The 14,125-nt window shown below is 41.8% G+C and overlaps 1 protein-coding gene across 1 annotated transcript in view; it reads left to right on the top strand.

Moving 5' to 3' along the window:
- The window catches only part of eys (eyes shut homolog), a 296,854-nt gene that overhangs the window by 93,628 nt on the left and 189,101 nt on the right, over positions 1–14,125 (top strand). The window contains exons 25-26 of the mRNA XM_020046358.3: positions 2,546–2,667; positions 7,019–7,278. Of these exons, the coding sequence (XP_019901917.3) occupies positions 2,546–2,667; positions 7,019–7,278 (382 nt within the window). The remainder of the gene's footprint in view (positions 1–2,545; positions 2,668–7,018; positions 7,279–14,125) is intronic.

Below are 14,125 nucleotides of genomic sequence, written 5' to 3'. Positions count from 1 at the left end.
CACACCCCATCTACTCCCACATTGGTGCACTACCCATGCACTAGGGTTCAATTTGAGGGAGGCTCACACGTTTCCAGTTGTTCCGGCTCCCTCACTGGAACACAGTGTCCCACAGAGCTGCAGTAGCTTATTGGGGAGAATTGCATCTCCCAGAAGGTGATTTAACAGCAGAAATGAGATTACGTCTGCGTCCCAAACAGCGTCCGCACTGTTTGTATTGCCTGAGCCCTATGGCACAGCCAAACCACCACTGCATCGTGAAGGGAACGATGTGCGGTTTGGGAATCATCATAGCCTGAGGTGAGGAATTCCAGTCTCCCGGAGGCATATAATTTATCATGAGATGACTGGTGTTTTTTCACTTCTGTTTTTTCTTCTCCTGGCCCCTCTTATGTATGTGGGCCTGCAGTGTTCAAATTATATCAGACAAAGTTGAACACCTCCCCTCCAGTGAATGAAATACTGATTAGCGGCCATTCAGCAAACAAGCGAGCTCAACGGAACCGGGGATGCGCAGGAACACACGCGCACACACACACATGCACAGTCACGCACGCAAACCCAAAAAACACGAATGCACAAACCCAACACACACAATGTGGATCTCAGACCTGGAAAGGAACATCGGCTGGAAATGAGAAATTCCAGATACCCTTTTGACTCTTTAACCCGCTTCATTTGTATGCAAAGGCGATGTAAAATGAAACCAGCCTGATCCTGGCCAGGAAATGAATACACAACAGCCCATTCATCTCCCACACAATGATTAATTATCATACTGAACATTTTAATGACCAACTGGAGGACAAGTAGTCCACAGACTTCATCAAAGTAACACAACTCACCTAGTCCAGGCTTAGCAAAAATATAAACACAGAGCACAACTCACCTAGTCCAGGCTTAGCAAAAATATAAACACAGAGCACAACTCACCTAGTCCAGGCTTAGCAAAAATATAAACACAGAGCACAACTCACCTAGTCCAGGCTTAGCAAAAATATAAACACAGAGCACAACTCACCTAGTCCAGGCTTAGCAAAAATATAAACACAGAGCACAACTCACCTAGTCCAGGCTTAGCAAAAATATAAACACAGAGCACAACTCACCTAGTCCAGGCTTAGCAAAAATATAAACACAGAGCACAACTCACCTAGTCCAGGCTTAGCAAAAATATAAACACAGAGCACAACTCACCTAATCCAGGCTTAGCAAAAATATAAACACAGAGCACAACTCACCTAGTCCAGGCTTAGCAAAAATATAAACACAGAGCACAACTCACCTAATCCAGGCTTAGCAAAAATATAAACACAGAGCACAACTCACCTAGTCCAGGCTTAGCAAAAATATAAACACAGAGCACAACTCACCTAGTCCAGGCTTAGCAAAAATATAAACACAGACCACAACTCACCGAGTCCAGGCTTAGCAAAAATATAAACACAGAGCACAACTCACCTAGTCCAGGCTTAGCAAAAATATAAACACAGAGCACAACTCACCTAGTCCAGGCTTAGCAAAAATATAAACACAGAGCACAACTCACCTAGTCCAGGCTTAGCAAAAATATAAACACAGAGCACAACTCACCTAGTCCAGGCTTAGCAAAAATATAAACACAGAGCACAACTCACCGAGTCGAGTTTTGTGTGTGTGTAAAAATAAATCTAATACTTAAAATGTGTCAAATCTTTGTGTGTGTGTGTGTATATATATATATATATATATATATATAACCTATGGCCAAGACCATACTGCTGTTTAACAGGACATATTCCACTCCGAACAACCTTCGCCATGATCGACCAAAGAAGTTGAGTGCACGTGCTCAGTGTCATATCCAGAGGTTGTCTTTGGGAAATAGACATGAGTGCTACCAGCATTGCTGCAGAGGTTGAAGGGGTGGGTGGCCAGCCTGTCAGTGCCCATAACACCCCCCACCCCAATAAATAAAACTAATCCCAGGTGTTAATTTCATACTTTCACAGGAGATGACTGACTGGGAGGCTGTAATATAAGTGTTCATCTAGTGTTCATCTGAATATCCTCAAAAGCAGCCCAGTATGTTGTAACCACTCTGTCTCAGTACTACTCAACATGTGGGAGTTTATACTCCGGTACGATGTTGGGCAAAAACATATTGATGTCAAGCTTATTCAGTGAGTTGTTTAGTGGTAGCAGTGGGATAATGTGTTTGGCTGTGCTGGGATTCGGGGCATAAAACGCTGCAAAACACGTAGATCCAGGAAAAGAGCCAGGAAAAGGGTTTTTCCAAAGACGACGGCTGTATTCACTTTAATATTCCATTGCAGGGTTATTCTTATCCATGCCTGGAGGTCCTGATCAATGCCGGTGTTCTGTTCTGCTTGATAATTAATTGCACCCACCAGGTGCTCTAACGCTGACATCAGTCCATGATTAGATGGGAGAATGAATGCCATCTGCCGCATTGAACCCATGGTCCGGATTATGGGTATCTCTGCTCTAACCAGTGTTGGTATATTTTGACGTTGTGGATGTGCCGTCACTTCCTGTCTTCCAGAGTTACGAGTGCCTCTGTCTCCCGGGGTGGGAGGGCGAGTTCTGTCAACGGGAAGTAGACGAGTGCTCATCGCAGCCGTGTCAAAACAACGCCACCTGCAGCGACCTCCTCAACGGCTACAGGTACTGCACCGTAGGTTCCACGGCGTGTGTGGCTGGGCTGTATCGGGCCGGGCCGGTTACAGAACCCGCCCAGGGAGGGGGCAGCGCACACACTCTCCCAAATGAAGTTACTCTAAGTTACTGTGCGTGTGCCTTCCCCTGATCGCCTCTATCCAAGAACACATGAACAGTACGAGAGAGGAAATGGAGTAATATAAGGAAGCAGTGAACCGATGGGCGATCGCAAATTCCTCCACCTACTGTAGCAAGCGCCACCGCCACAGAAAATGGAATAAAACGTGAAAAGTTAAAAAGAGAGAAAATTGACGTGAGAAAATGAAAGCCCTGATTAGATAGTGATCATGTGTGTTTTGACTCCCTCTGCACTCCTGGCAGCTGGAGTAATAAACCTCAGATGGGAGGTAAAACAAACGGATCAATCAATAGTGAAGGAAAATGGCTGTATCTTCTCTACCTACAGTAATAATCTGCCCTCACACAGAGAGAGAGAGAGAGATGGATGGAGGGAGCGAGACAGATGTAGACAGAGGTTTAGACGGACGAGAGAAAGAAAGTGAACAGAGGTGAAAAAATTAAGAGGGTAAAAGAGAGAGTATGGTTGGGGTATTGGGATAAAGGATGTGATGATGAGGGGAGGTCAAGAAAGATTATGTCAGATAAGGAGATGAGGGGGAGGATGTAATAAAGAGGGAGGTGACGAGAAAGAGGTTGTGACGATGAGGGGCGTAAAGAGAGGACGAGAGGGAGATGAAGACTTGTGAGTGAGGATGAGGGTAGGTAAAGAAAGAGAATACCTGAGTTAGAGGAGTGAGATGAGGGATGTAAAGATGAGGAGAGGTGATGAGGGGGAATACAGACAGAGGATGTGAGGATGAGGGGGAATAATACAGACAGAGGATGTGAGGATGAGGGGGAATAATACAGACTGAGGATGAGGGGGAATAATATAGAGAGAGGGTGTGAGGATGAGGGGGAATACAGACAGAGGATGTGAGGATGAGGGGGAATAATACAGAGTATGTGAGGATGAGGGGGAATAATACAGACAGAGGATGTGAGGATGAGGGGGAATAATACAGACTGAGGATGAGGGGGAATAATACAGACTGAGGATGAGGGGGAATAATACAGAGAGAGGGTGTGAGGATGAGGGGGAATACAGACAGAGGATGTGAGGATGAGGGGGAATAATACAGAGGATGTGAGGATGAGGGGGAATAATACAGACAGAGGATGTGAGGATGAGGGGGAATAATACAGACAGAGGATGTGAGGATGATTGGGAATAATACAGACAGAGGATCTGAGGATGAGGGGGAATAATACAGACAGAGGATGTGAGGATGAGGGGGAATAATACAGACAGAGGATGTGAGGATGAGGGGGAATAAAAAAAGACTGAGGATGTGAGGATGAGGGGGAATAAAAAAGGCTGAGGATATGAGGATTAGGGGGAATAAAACAGACTGAGGATGAGGGTTAATAAAACAGACAGATGATGAGGATGAGAGGAATAAAACAGACAGATGATGTGAGGATGAGGGGGAATAAAACAGACAGATGATGAGGATAAGGGGAATAAAACAGACTGAGGATGAGGTGGAATAAAACAGACAGATGAGGAGGATAAGGGGAATAAAACAGACTGAGGATGAGGTGGAATAAAGCAGACAGAGGATGAGGATGAGGGGGTGGCAGAGTAGCATCAGACCATTAAATGCGTTAGCTCGACTCCCTGAGACGGCTAGGCAAGAAATTGATCGATCCATCCTTGAGTAAGAAAGTTAAACATAATTGCTGTGCGTGTGCCTGAAGTGGCCCTTATGTGCATGTGATGACTAAAATATTGTAATCCTTAACTGGAAAAAAGATAGGTTGAGGATTGGGGAGATTCTGGGTGGCAACTGAGGGGGGGAGAATGATGATTTGGGAGGGAGAGGAAGAGAGAGAGAGTTTTGGAGGAATGTTAGTGGTTTTAATGAGAGGGAGACAGGCTGTGAGTTCACTGCCACCATGTGGTTTAAGTTCCTTCCTTTGTTATAAGTGTGTTTCCTCACACACACAAACACACACTGTAAACCGTATCAGTTTAACCTTTTGTCCAATTTCAGCTCTTCAGAATGAAATGCAAACCAGTAAGATGGTGCAGTGAACCGCCAGCTTATGCCAGATATGTTTTTTTTATTTAGATCTTGCATGCAACATGTGGAAAGGGTTTCAGTTGGTTTGGTTTTACATTTTTAAATGGGAGATGTATGTACAGTGGATATAAAAAGTCTACACACCCCTGTTAAAATGCCAGGTTCTTGTGATGTAAAAGAATGAGATAAAGATAAATAATGTCAGAACTTTTTCCACCTTAAATGTGACCTATAACGTGAACAATTCAATTGAAAAACAATCTGAAATCTTACAGGAGCAAAATTTTAAACTCACTATAACCTGGTTGCAGAAGTGTGCACACCCGTAAACTAATACTTCGTTGAAGCACCTTTTGATTTTATTACAGTACTGAGTCTTTTTGGTTAGGAGTCTTTTAGCATGGCACATCTTGATGTGGCAATATTTGCACACTCTTCTTTGCAAAAGTGATCCAAATCTGTCAGATTGCGAGGACATCTCCTGTGCAAAGCCCTGTTTAGATCACCCCACAGATGTTCAATTGGATTTAGGTCTGGGCTCTGGCTGGGCCATTCCAAAACGTTAATCTGCTTCTGGTGAAGCCATGCTTTTGTGGATTTGGATGTGTGCTTTGGGTCATTGTCATGTTGAAAGGTGAACTTCCTCTTCATCTTCAGGTTTCGAATCGATGCCTGAAGGGTTTGTACCAAAATTGCCTGGTATTTGGAACTGTTCATAATTCCCTTCACCCTGAATAAGGCCCCGGTTCCAGCTGAAGAAAAACAGCCCCAAAGCATGATGCTGCCACCACCATGCTTCACTTTGGTTATTATGTTCTTTGGGTGATGTGCAGTGTTGTTTTTGCGCCAAACATACCTTTTGGAATTATGGCCAAAAGGTTCAACCTTGGTTTCATCAGACCATAACATTTTCCCACATGCTTTTGGGAGACTTGATGTTTGTTTTTGCAAACTTCAGCCAGTTTTCATCTAGTCTTTTCATCAATTTTGGAGGGATGTTAAGTTCTTGGTAATGTCTCTGTTGTGCCATATTCTCTACACTTGATGTTGACTGTCTTCACTGTGTTCCATGGTTTATCTAATGCTTTGGAAATTATTTTGTATCCTTCTCCTGACTGATATCTTTCAACAATGAGATCCCTCTGATGCTTTGGAAGCTCTCTGCTGACCATGGCTTTTGCTCTGAGATGCAACTAAGAAAATGTCAGGAAAATCTTACAAGAACAGCTGAACTTTATTTGTGATTAATCAGAGTCACTTTATATGATGGCAGGTGTGTAATTCTATTTAACATGAGTTTGAATGTGATTGGTTAATTCTGAACACAGCCACATCCCCAGTTATAAGAGGGTGTGCACACTTATGCAACCAGGTTATTGTAAGATTTTATTTTTCATTTTTCCCCCTCGAAGATTTCAGTTTGTTTTTCAATTGAATTGTTCAAATTATAGGTCACATTAAAAGTGGAAAAAGTTCTGACATGATTTATCTTTGTCCCAGTCTTTTACATAAAAAAAACCCCTGCCATTTTCACATGGGTGTGTAGACGTTTTATATCCATTGTAGCTGTCCCAGAACATTTCACTGTGGACTGATTATGAACTCTCATCATAACCTAATTTACAGTATTTAAATATCAATATCAGGGCTAATTCCATTTTAACTACAGTCAACTTTACCAGTCCATATTTCTCCAAACAAACATCCATGTCTTTGGCTGGATAAGCCTGGATTTGCTTTCCTCCCTGACGTTTTCCAGAAAGCACTTTTTGACTCTGTTATTGATCCCAGGAGGTGAGTGGGTTAGACAACAGTTGTGCCACATGGTCATTTTATTAACTTTTATGATTTTCAAATCAGCACAAATTAAATTCTAGGACGGCAGTTTCATACCGCATGTATTGAGTGACAGATAGAGAAGCTGGTGTAAATTCAGAATGAGTCATCAGGCAAACTAAAGAAAAAGTCCTATTTCACGTTTTCCTCATTGAAAGACATTGAATAATTAGAATCTGGTCGACAATTAACTGGATTCTAAATAGAATTGACCCTGACCCTGGATCAGTAAATACCAGAGCTCCCGGTTATTATCCATCACCACTTTCCACTGTTTTTCTAGTCATGTCACAGAGGTGCCACCATTTTTTTCCAGACTCTTTGTTATGGGGAACATCTCTGTGAGATCTCTGTGATTCCCTCTGTGGTCGCAGGTGTGAATGCCTACAAGGCTGGGCAGGCCGGGACTGCACCGATGACATCAACGAGTGTGACTCCCAGCCCTGCCTAAACGGAGCCCGGTGTCAGGAGTCCCACCTCCCCGGGGAGTTCAGCTGCACCTGCCCCCCCTTCTTCACTGGGCCCTTATGCAATGTGCCCTTTGACCCCTGTGACCCCGCCCACGATCCCTGTCTTCACAATGCTACCTGCCTGACACGCTCCAACGGAACGGCTGTTTGCAGATGCCAACCCGGTGAGTTACTCTGGTACTCTTGGCCTGGTTTGAGAGTTGACAAGTGTTCCTCTACTGTAGAGACTAAACTTGATGGCATATCCTAAGAAAAGGTTGAGATTAGAATAAACTTTATTGTCAATGAGTAGTACAGTACAGTATAAAGAAATGCAGTTAGCATCTAACAAGAAGTGCATACCATTTAGTATATGTATATACAAGTCGGGTGTATAGATGTGCAATGAAGACAAATGCAAGTGCAAATGGTAGTTTTTACATATGTTTTAGAATATCAAAAATAATATTGATATCGCAATATTCATGATCAATATCGCAATATTCACGATCAATATCGCAATATCACATTTTGTCAATATCATGCAACCCTTATGTAGAACAGGACCTGGTTTCTTGAAATCATCTGAGGGCCAAGGTTATCAGCTAAATATGTTTCCCAAAGCCATCAATGGTGAAGTTGCAATTGAAAAGGCTTGTTATGTGATGACCTGCCCTCCTCCCCTCATAAAATCAGTTAAGTACTGTACATCCTAAGATATTCTTTTGCCCTTCGGAGTCACTCAAAACACAGTCGCCACTAAACTCCCTTCATTTCATAGGTTTGTATCTGTCTCTCTGAACTCCGATAACTTCACTGCAAAGTTGACTACAAATGCAGGGTTCCAGGTCTTATTGTTACAAACAAGTAACAAGAAGACTGAGACAGCGTAGATCAAAACTATATGGAGAAAATGTACATGTACAGTATATGTAGCAAGAACAGTATCATAGTCTTAATGCACTGTGTTATTCAATAATGTTGTATTTCTACGTATAATACATTTCATTATAATACGATAATGGCAATTCAGTTCACTTCCTTTTTGCCTCAAAGTGATTCATGTGTTAGCTGGACACTTTTAACATCATTATCATCCTTATTCAGGCATTAGAAAGCTGCCTCAAAATTTGCTGACACGTGAAAATGTAGTTTCATGACCTGATCCGTGTTCACTACTGCAGAATAATTGTAATGTTAAGGTAAGATTTGAATGCTGAAAAATGGTTTTATGTCGATTCTGTGAACATATTTAGCACACACAGTACACTCTCCCTGCATGGGGATTTCGGATACGCCCACTTTGTTTCAGGCCATTGCAAGAAAGATGCATCCCTGCAACATTTTTAAGCCCAGGTTCTATTGCTGCTGTGAAACTGGACCCTGGTGAGCTATTTCTTTCCTGTTGTTTTGACCCTGAGGAGCAAGAGTAGTGTAGTGTGGTGTAGTATAGTGTAGAGATGCACTACTTGGAAAGTGTTTCCTGCTTCTGGTTTGTTTGGCCATTCCTGTGGGAAAAATTAATGGTAAATTTAATGGGTTTTTGTATGTACACTGAAAATGTATCTGTTTTATTATTTTATTTTCCCTTATTTCATCAGATATTGTAGGTTGACTGAGGAGCGATTCTCAATTACATCAACGACCTGGGAGCAATTAAGCTTAATTGCCTTGCCCTGGGACACAACGACAGATTTTTCACCCTGCCTGCTTGGGCAGTATGTGGTTGACACAGTCTTAGACATCAACTCTTAAATTATGCTATGAGATACTGTAAATCTGCATGACTTTTATAAGTTATGAAGCCTTCATACCCAGCCGTCCAGATGTTAACTTGTCTTGAGACGTGACTTAAGAAGTCTCACCAATGCCGTATTGCAGATGAGTCATTAAATAACATTTGGAATAGTGTTTCATGAGATAAGGCTTGTATAGAGGTATCTTCAAGAAACCTTCACTTTCCAAGACACTTCTCAAAGGTCACTTAATATATCATAACATTTCTTAAGATGTGTATGTTTATGTGCTCAACATATTACGTTTTCTGACTGTCAAAGGAATGGAACGATGGACACTCAAAACGCCAACGTCAAGTGGCACATCACGATACGGTACAACAAGCATATTAGTGCAGCCTGTTCTCAGGTAGTTTGAGGGCTCCAGAATCCCCTATTATATGTTTTAAATCCAGAACTATGTCAGACGGATCCATGCTGACTCAATTATCACACCACACTTGGTGTGTATCCGGAGTGCCTTGGGGTATCTTGCCGTCAGGTTTTGTAGGATGGTAGTAAAGAGTAATGTCCCTTACTCGGCTACGGTTCCCTGGTGATTTATTCAGACACGCCAAGAAGACGATTCGATCCAAGTAGATTCTTTGTAACGCTGCGTGATAGTGGCCATAATTCCAAATTACGGCACAGATATTTTATAGAGACTTAAACAAGAGAGCCTTTTATAGAAACAACCCTCCCTTCAGGTTTTGCGATCATGCCATGATGTCCCATTGAATGCTTTGTAAGTACAATGACAAGCTGTTACATACACTGCGAATTAAAGTATGTGGACATGGAGGGTCTGGATAACTGTCTCCTAGATTGCGTGATGGATCGTTATTGTCCAATTAAAGTCCCCAGTTATACCTCTTTTACAATTTTTATTGAGAAAATAAAGACAAATGACAAAGAAACAATTTCATCAAAAAGTCAACAAACATTTTATTCAAAAATCTGCATGCCACACTACTCTGTGCATTTTCCTTTTGCCAAAATAACAGCCATAATGTTTGGTGAGGTGGGGACAACATAGAAAGAAGTCTGAGACAATTTCTACATGTGGAATCTCTCCAGATCCAGTAAAGAGTCCTTTGTCCTTGATTGTGGCCTTTCCTCTTCAGCTTATTGGAAAAAAATTTACTAACTGCTGGGGTACTGGCTGCCGGGTACTAGCTGCAGGGGTATTGGCTGCAGGTTACTAGCTGCTGGGGTACTGGCTGCGGGGTACTAGCTGCTGGGGTACTGGCTGCAGTGTACTAGCTACTGGGGTACTGGCTGCGGTGTACTAACTTATTGGGTATTAGCTTCTGGGGTACTAACTTCTTGGGTATTAGCTTCTGGGGTACTGGCTGTGAGGTACTGGCTGCGGGGTACTGGCTGCGGGATACTAGTTGCTGGGGTACTGGCTGCTCAGGTACTGGCTGCGGGGTACTGGCTGCGGGGTACTGGCTGCGGGATACTAGTTGCTGGGGTACTGGCTGCTCAGGTACAGGCTGCGGGGCTACTTGATCCTGGGATACCGGGGTGCTGGGCTACTGGTTGGGTTACTGACTGCAGGGTTATTGGTTGATGGGGTACTGGCTTGTGGGGTACTGGCTGCTGGTGTGTTGGCTATTTGGGTACTGGGATACTGGCTGCTGAGTTACTAGCTCTTGGTTTACTGGCTACTGGGGTATTGGCTTCAGGGGTACTAGCTGCTAGGGTACTGGGGTACTGGCTTCTGGTGTAATGTTTAGTGGGGTACTGACTGCTGGTGTAATGGTTAGTGGGGTACTGACTGCTGGTGTAATGGTTAGTGGGGTACTGACTGCTGGTGTAATGGTTAGTGGGGTACTGACTGCTGGTGTAATGGTTAGTGGGGTACTGACTGATGGTGTAATGTGTGGGGTACTGACTGCTGGTGTAATGGTTATTGGAGTAGTGGGGTACTGACTTCTGGGGTATTGGCTACAGGGGTACTAACTGCTAGGTTAGTGGGGTACTGACTGCTGGTGTAATGGTTAGTGTGGTACTGACTGCTGGTTTAATGGTTAGTGGGGTACTGGGGTTCTGACTTCTGGTGCAATGGTTAATGGGGTCCTATTGGGGTTCTGCTGTGTGAATCAAATTACCAGTACAAAGGTTTAGTAAGCTCATTATTGGCAGCAATATGTTTTCTGTGACCTTCAGCTCTGGGTTGTCTGTACTTCTGTGTCTTTATTAACTTTCTGTCTTTTACTGACTGTAATAATTGTTGGATGTCGCTTTGTGTCTATACCTCTGTGTTTCGATTGGAAGGGTTGTATTGTGTGTGATTGTGTAGGTGTGTGTGTGTGTGTGTGTGTGTGTGCGCTCATTTGGCATGCAGAGGTATGTGTGTGTCCATTTTTGAGTAGATGTGTTCACTCTTTTCATTAGGTCTGGATGTGCAACACCCTAGCAGAGGCTATGGTGTGTATGATGGGGAAAAACAAATCATATCAAATCACTGGGCAATTGCAATCCAGCCCCAACCATTGCAGATTTGATTTGCGGTTCTTCCGAGCTGTGCTCAACAACAATGACACAAATCAGTATAAGGGCCTACCAAGAAAAATGTGTGGCGAAAATGGTGCTTGATCACTAAACAAACACAATTCTGAGAGAGATTTATGTCGGCTCACTTGAATCCATTGTTCAGGTTGAGAAGGGTGCCTGACGTTTCCATGCCTCGTTGGGCTCCTTCTCAGTGTCACCTGAACACCTGGTTCCCGTAAAGACACAGTAACGGACAATTATAAGGAATACATTTATTATATCAGTAATTCAAGTGTAGTGCATTATACTTTAAACACTACTACTACTATAACTACTGTACAACAACTAATACTACTGCTAAAACTTATACTACTACTATCACCACTAATACTCCTACTACTACTACCGTCACTACTTATACTACCACTACTTCAAAATAAGACTTTATGGGATATGCATAGTATTATGAATTGAACATTAAATACAATAGGTCTAGGAATTGAAATGAATGAAAAGTAATGAGTTAAATTACTATGTCATTAACAAATACAGATATGAATTAAATGTATTTGTGTATGTGTTCAAAATAATGTAAGGAGTATGGAATGAAAAGATATTAAAACGATCAGTTCCTCTGGTTTTATTATTCATTGGTATGTGTTTGAGTAGAATGAACAGTATTGTTTTATTCAAAAACTACTGACAACATTACTCCCAAATTCCAAATAAAAATAGTCATTTAGAGTATTTAAAACCTCAAATTCCAGAGGTTTTCAATGGGGTTCAGGTCTGGAGATTGGGCTGGACATGACAGGGTCTTGATCTGGTGGTCCTCCGTCCACACCTTGATTGACCTGGCTGTGTGTCATGGAGCATTACCTTGCTGGAGAGTTGGGGAACATTGTCAGAGCAGAAGGAAGCAGGTGTTCTTCCAGGATAACTTTGTACTTGGCTTGATTCATGCGTCCTTCACAAAGATAAATCTGCCCGATTCTAGCCTTGCTGAAGCATCCCCAGATCATCACCGATCCTCCACCAAATTTCACACTGGGTGAGTGACACTGGGTCTCCAGGTCTCTGTCTAACCATTAGACAACCGGATGTGGGGCAAAGCTGAGAATTTGACCCATCAGAGAAGATGACCTTACTCCATTCCTCTACGGTCTAATTCTCATGGTCTTTTGCAAAGTTCTGCCTTTTCAGGATGGAAGCAACCTGACGCTCAATGTATCCCCCTGCCAGTAAAGCCAGAATTCTTTTCAACTCTGTTGTCATTCTGAATAGTTATTTTTTTATTCAAATTACCTTTGAGGTACTACTTGCACTGTTTTCACAATCCAACTGGTCCTATTGCAAGAGGATAGTGATGACCACATCAGTATTTTTTTATACTGTTCCTTGTTAAATTAGATTTGGTTGAGGTAATCACCTAATCTGTACTTCATTCAATAAAATGAGGTGTGCCTGTGTGGGAATTTCACAGAAACTGGAATGGAATGGCTGCCATACATGTAGAGATTCTGATTTACGAAATATTAGGAGTGGTCTCTTAATTCTTTCCAGAGCTGTATGTTTAACTATCCCTAAACCTGTAAGTTATGCAAACTTTATGAAATTAACAAAAAATTAAGACAACTGATTGCCATATATTTTTGGTGTTCTGTGAACTTATACTGGTTTACATTGTACTACTACTCATAATAGTACAAATCTAATAGGCCTTGTCAAAATAAGGTACATACTTGATATTTGTGTCTCTAAATCCAGATGAACAGAACTCATCCAAAATCAGATTCAGTTAGTACTTCCAGAATCTTTCTTTGTTTGGCATGTGCCTGATAAGGTTATGTCTAGCATAAGCGAAACAAATGATTCACAAGCACAGCTTCACTATTCACAAGCCAGTCTTCGTATGCCAGTGAAACATATGTGTTTTGGAGTTTATGTTTTTTTACTGAGGAGAAGAAGGAAGGTTAGAGGACAAAGTGTGTGTGTTTGTGTGTGTGTGTGTGTGTGTGTGTGTGTGTGTGTACTTTCAAGGGATATGTTAGCTCTGTCATTGTAAAAGCAAAGTTTAAAAAGCAATTTCTTACATCATCACTAATTCGATTTATACAAAAATAAATTGCTAAACATTAGTTTATTCTACAAAGAATAAAGTCAGAAAATGGGACAATATGATTTGCACCTTCTAGAAATAGTTAGAAATACTTTCATTTCATGCAGGTGATTCTTCTTTACTTTGGATTTCAAGTCACATGTGGTGAGTTACAGATGCCTGCAATATGAAAATCAATCATTCAACAAATTTGAATAAAGAAAAGGACACATTTTCTTGTTTTGTTTCACTGTGTACTGCAATGAGCATGGAGGGAAAAAAAGAAAGAAAACCAGAGAATTGTCTGAGGAATCCAGTCAAAAGATTGTAGCCAAGCATGAACAATCTGACGGCTACAGTCTCCAGAGACCTTGATGTTCCTGTTTCCACTGTGCGTAATGTTATCAAGACGTTTAAGGAACATGCCACTGAAGCTAACCTCCCTGGATGTCGATGCAAGAGCAAGCAAGTGTATTTATATAGCGCCATTCATACATTGCAGCAATTCAATGTACTTTACAAAGAAAAAAAATAATATATATATATATATATATATATATATATACACAAACCCGATTCCAAAAAAGTTTGGACACTGTACAAATTGTGAGTAAAAAACAAATGGAATAATTTACAAATCTCATAAACTTAGATTTAAAT

The sequence above is a fragment of the Esox lucius genome, chromosome 5, assembly GCF_011004845.1.
Source record: "Esox lucius isolate fEsoLuc1 chromosome 5, fEsoLuc1.pri, whole genome shotgun sequence".
Taxonomy (NCBI): Eukaryota; Metazoa; Chordata; class Actinopteri; order Esociformes; family Esocidae; genus Esox; species Esox lucius.
Note: the sequence above shows the minus strand (reverse complement) of the source record. Positions and strands in the feature narration are given on the sequence as shown.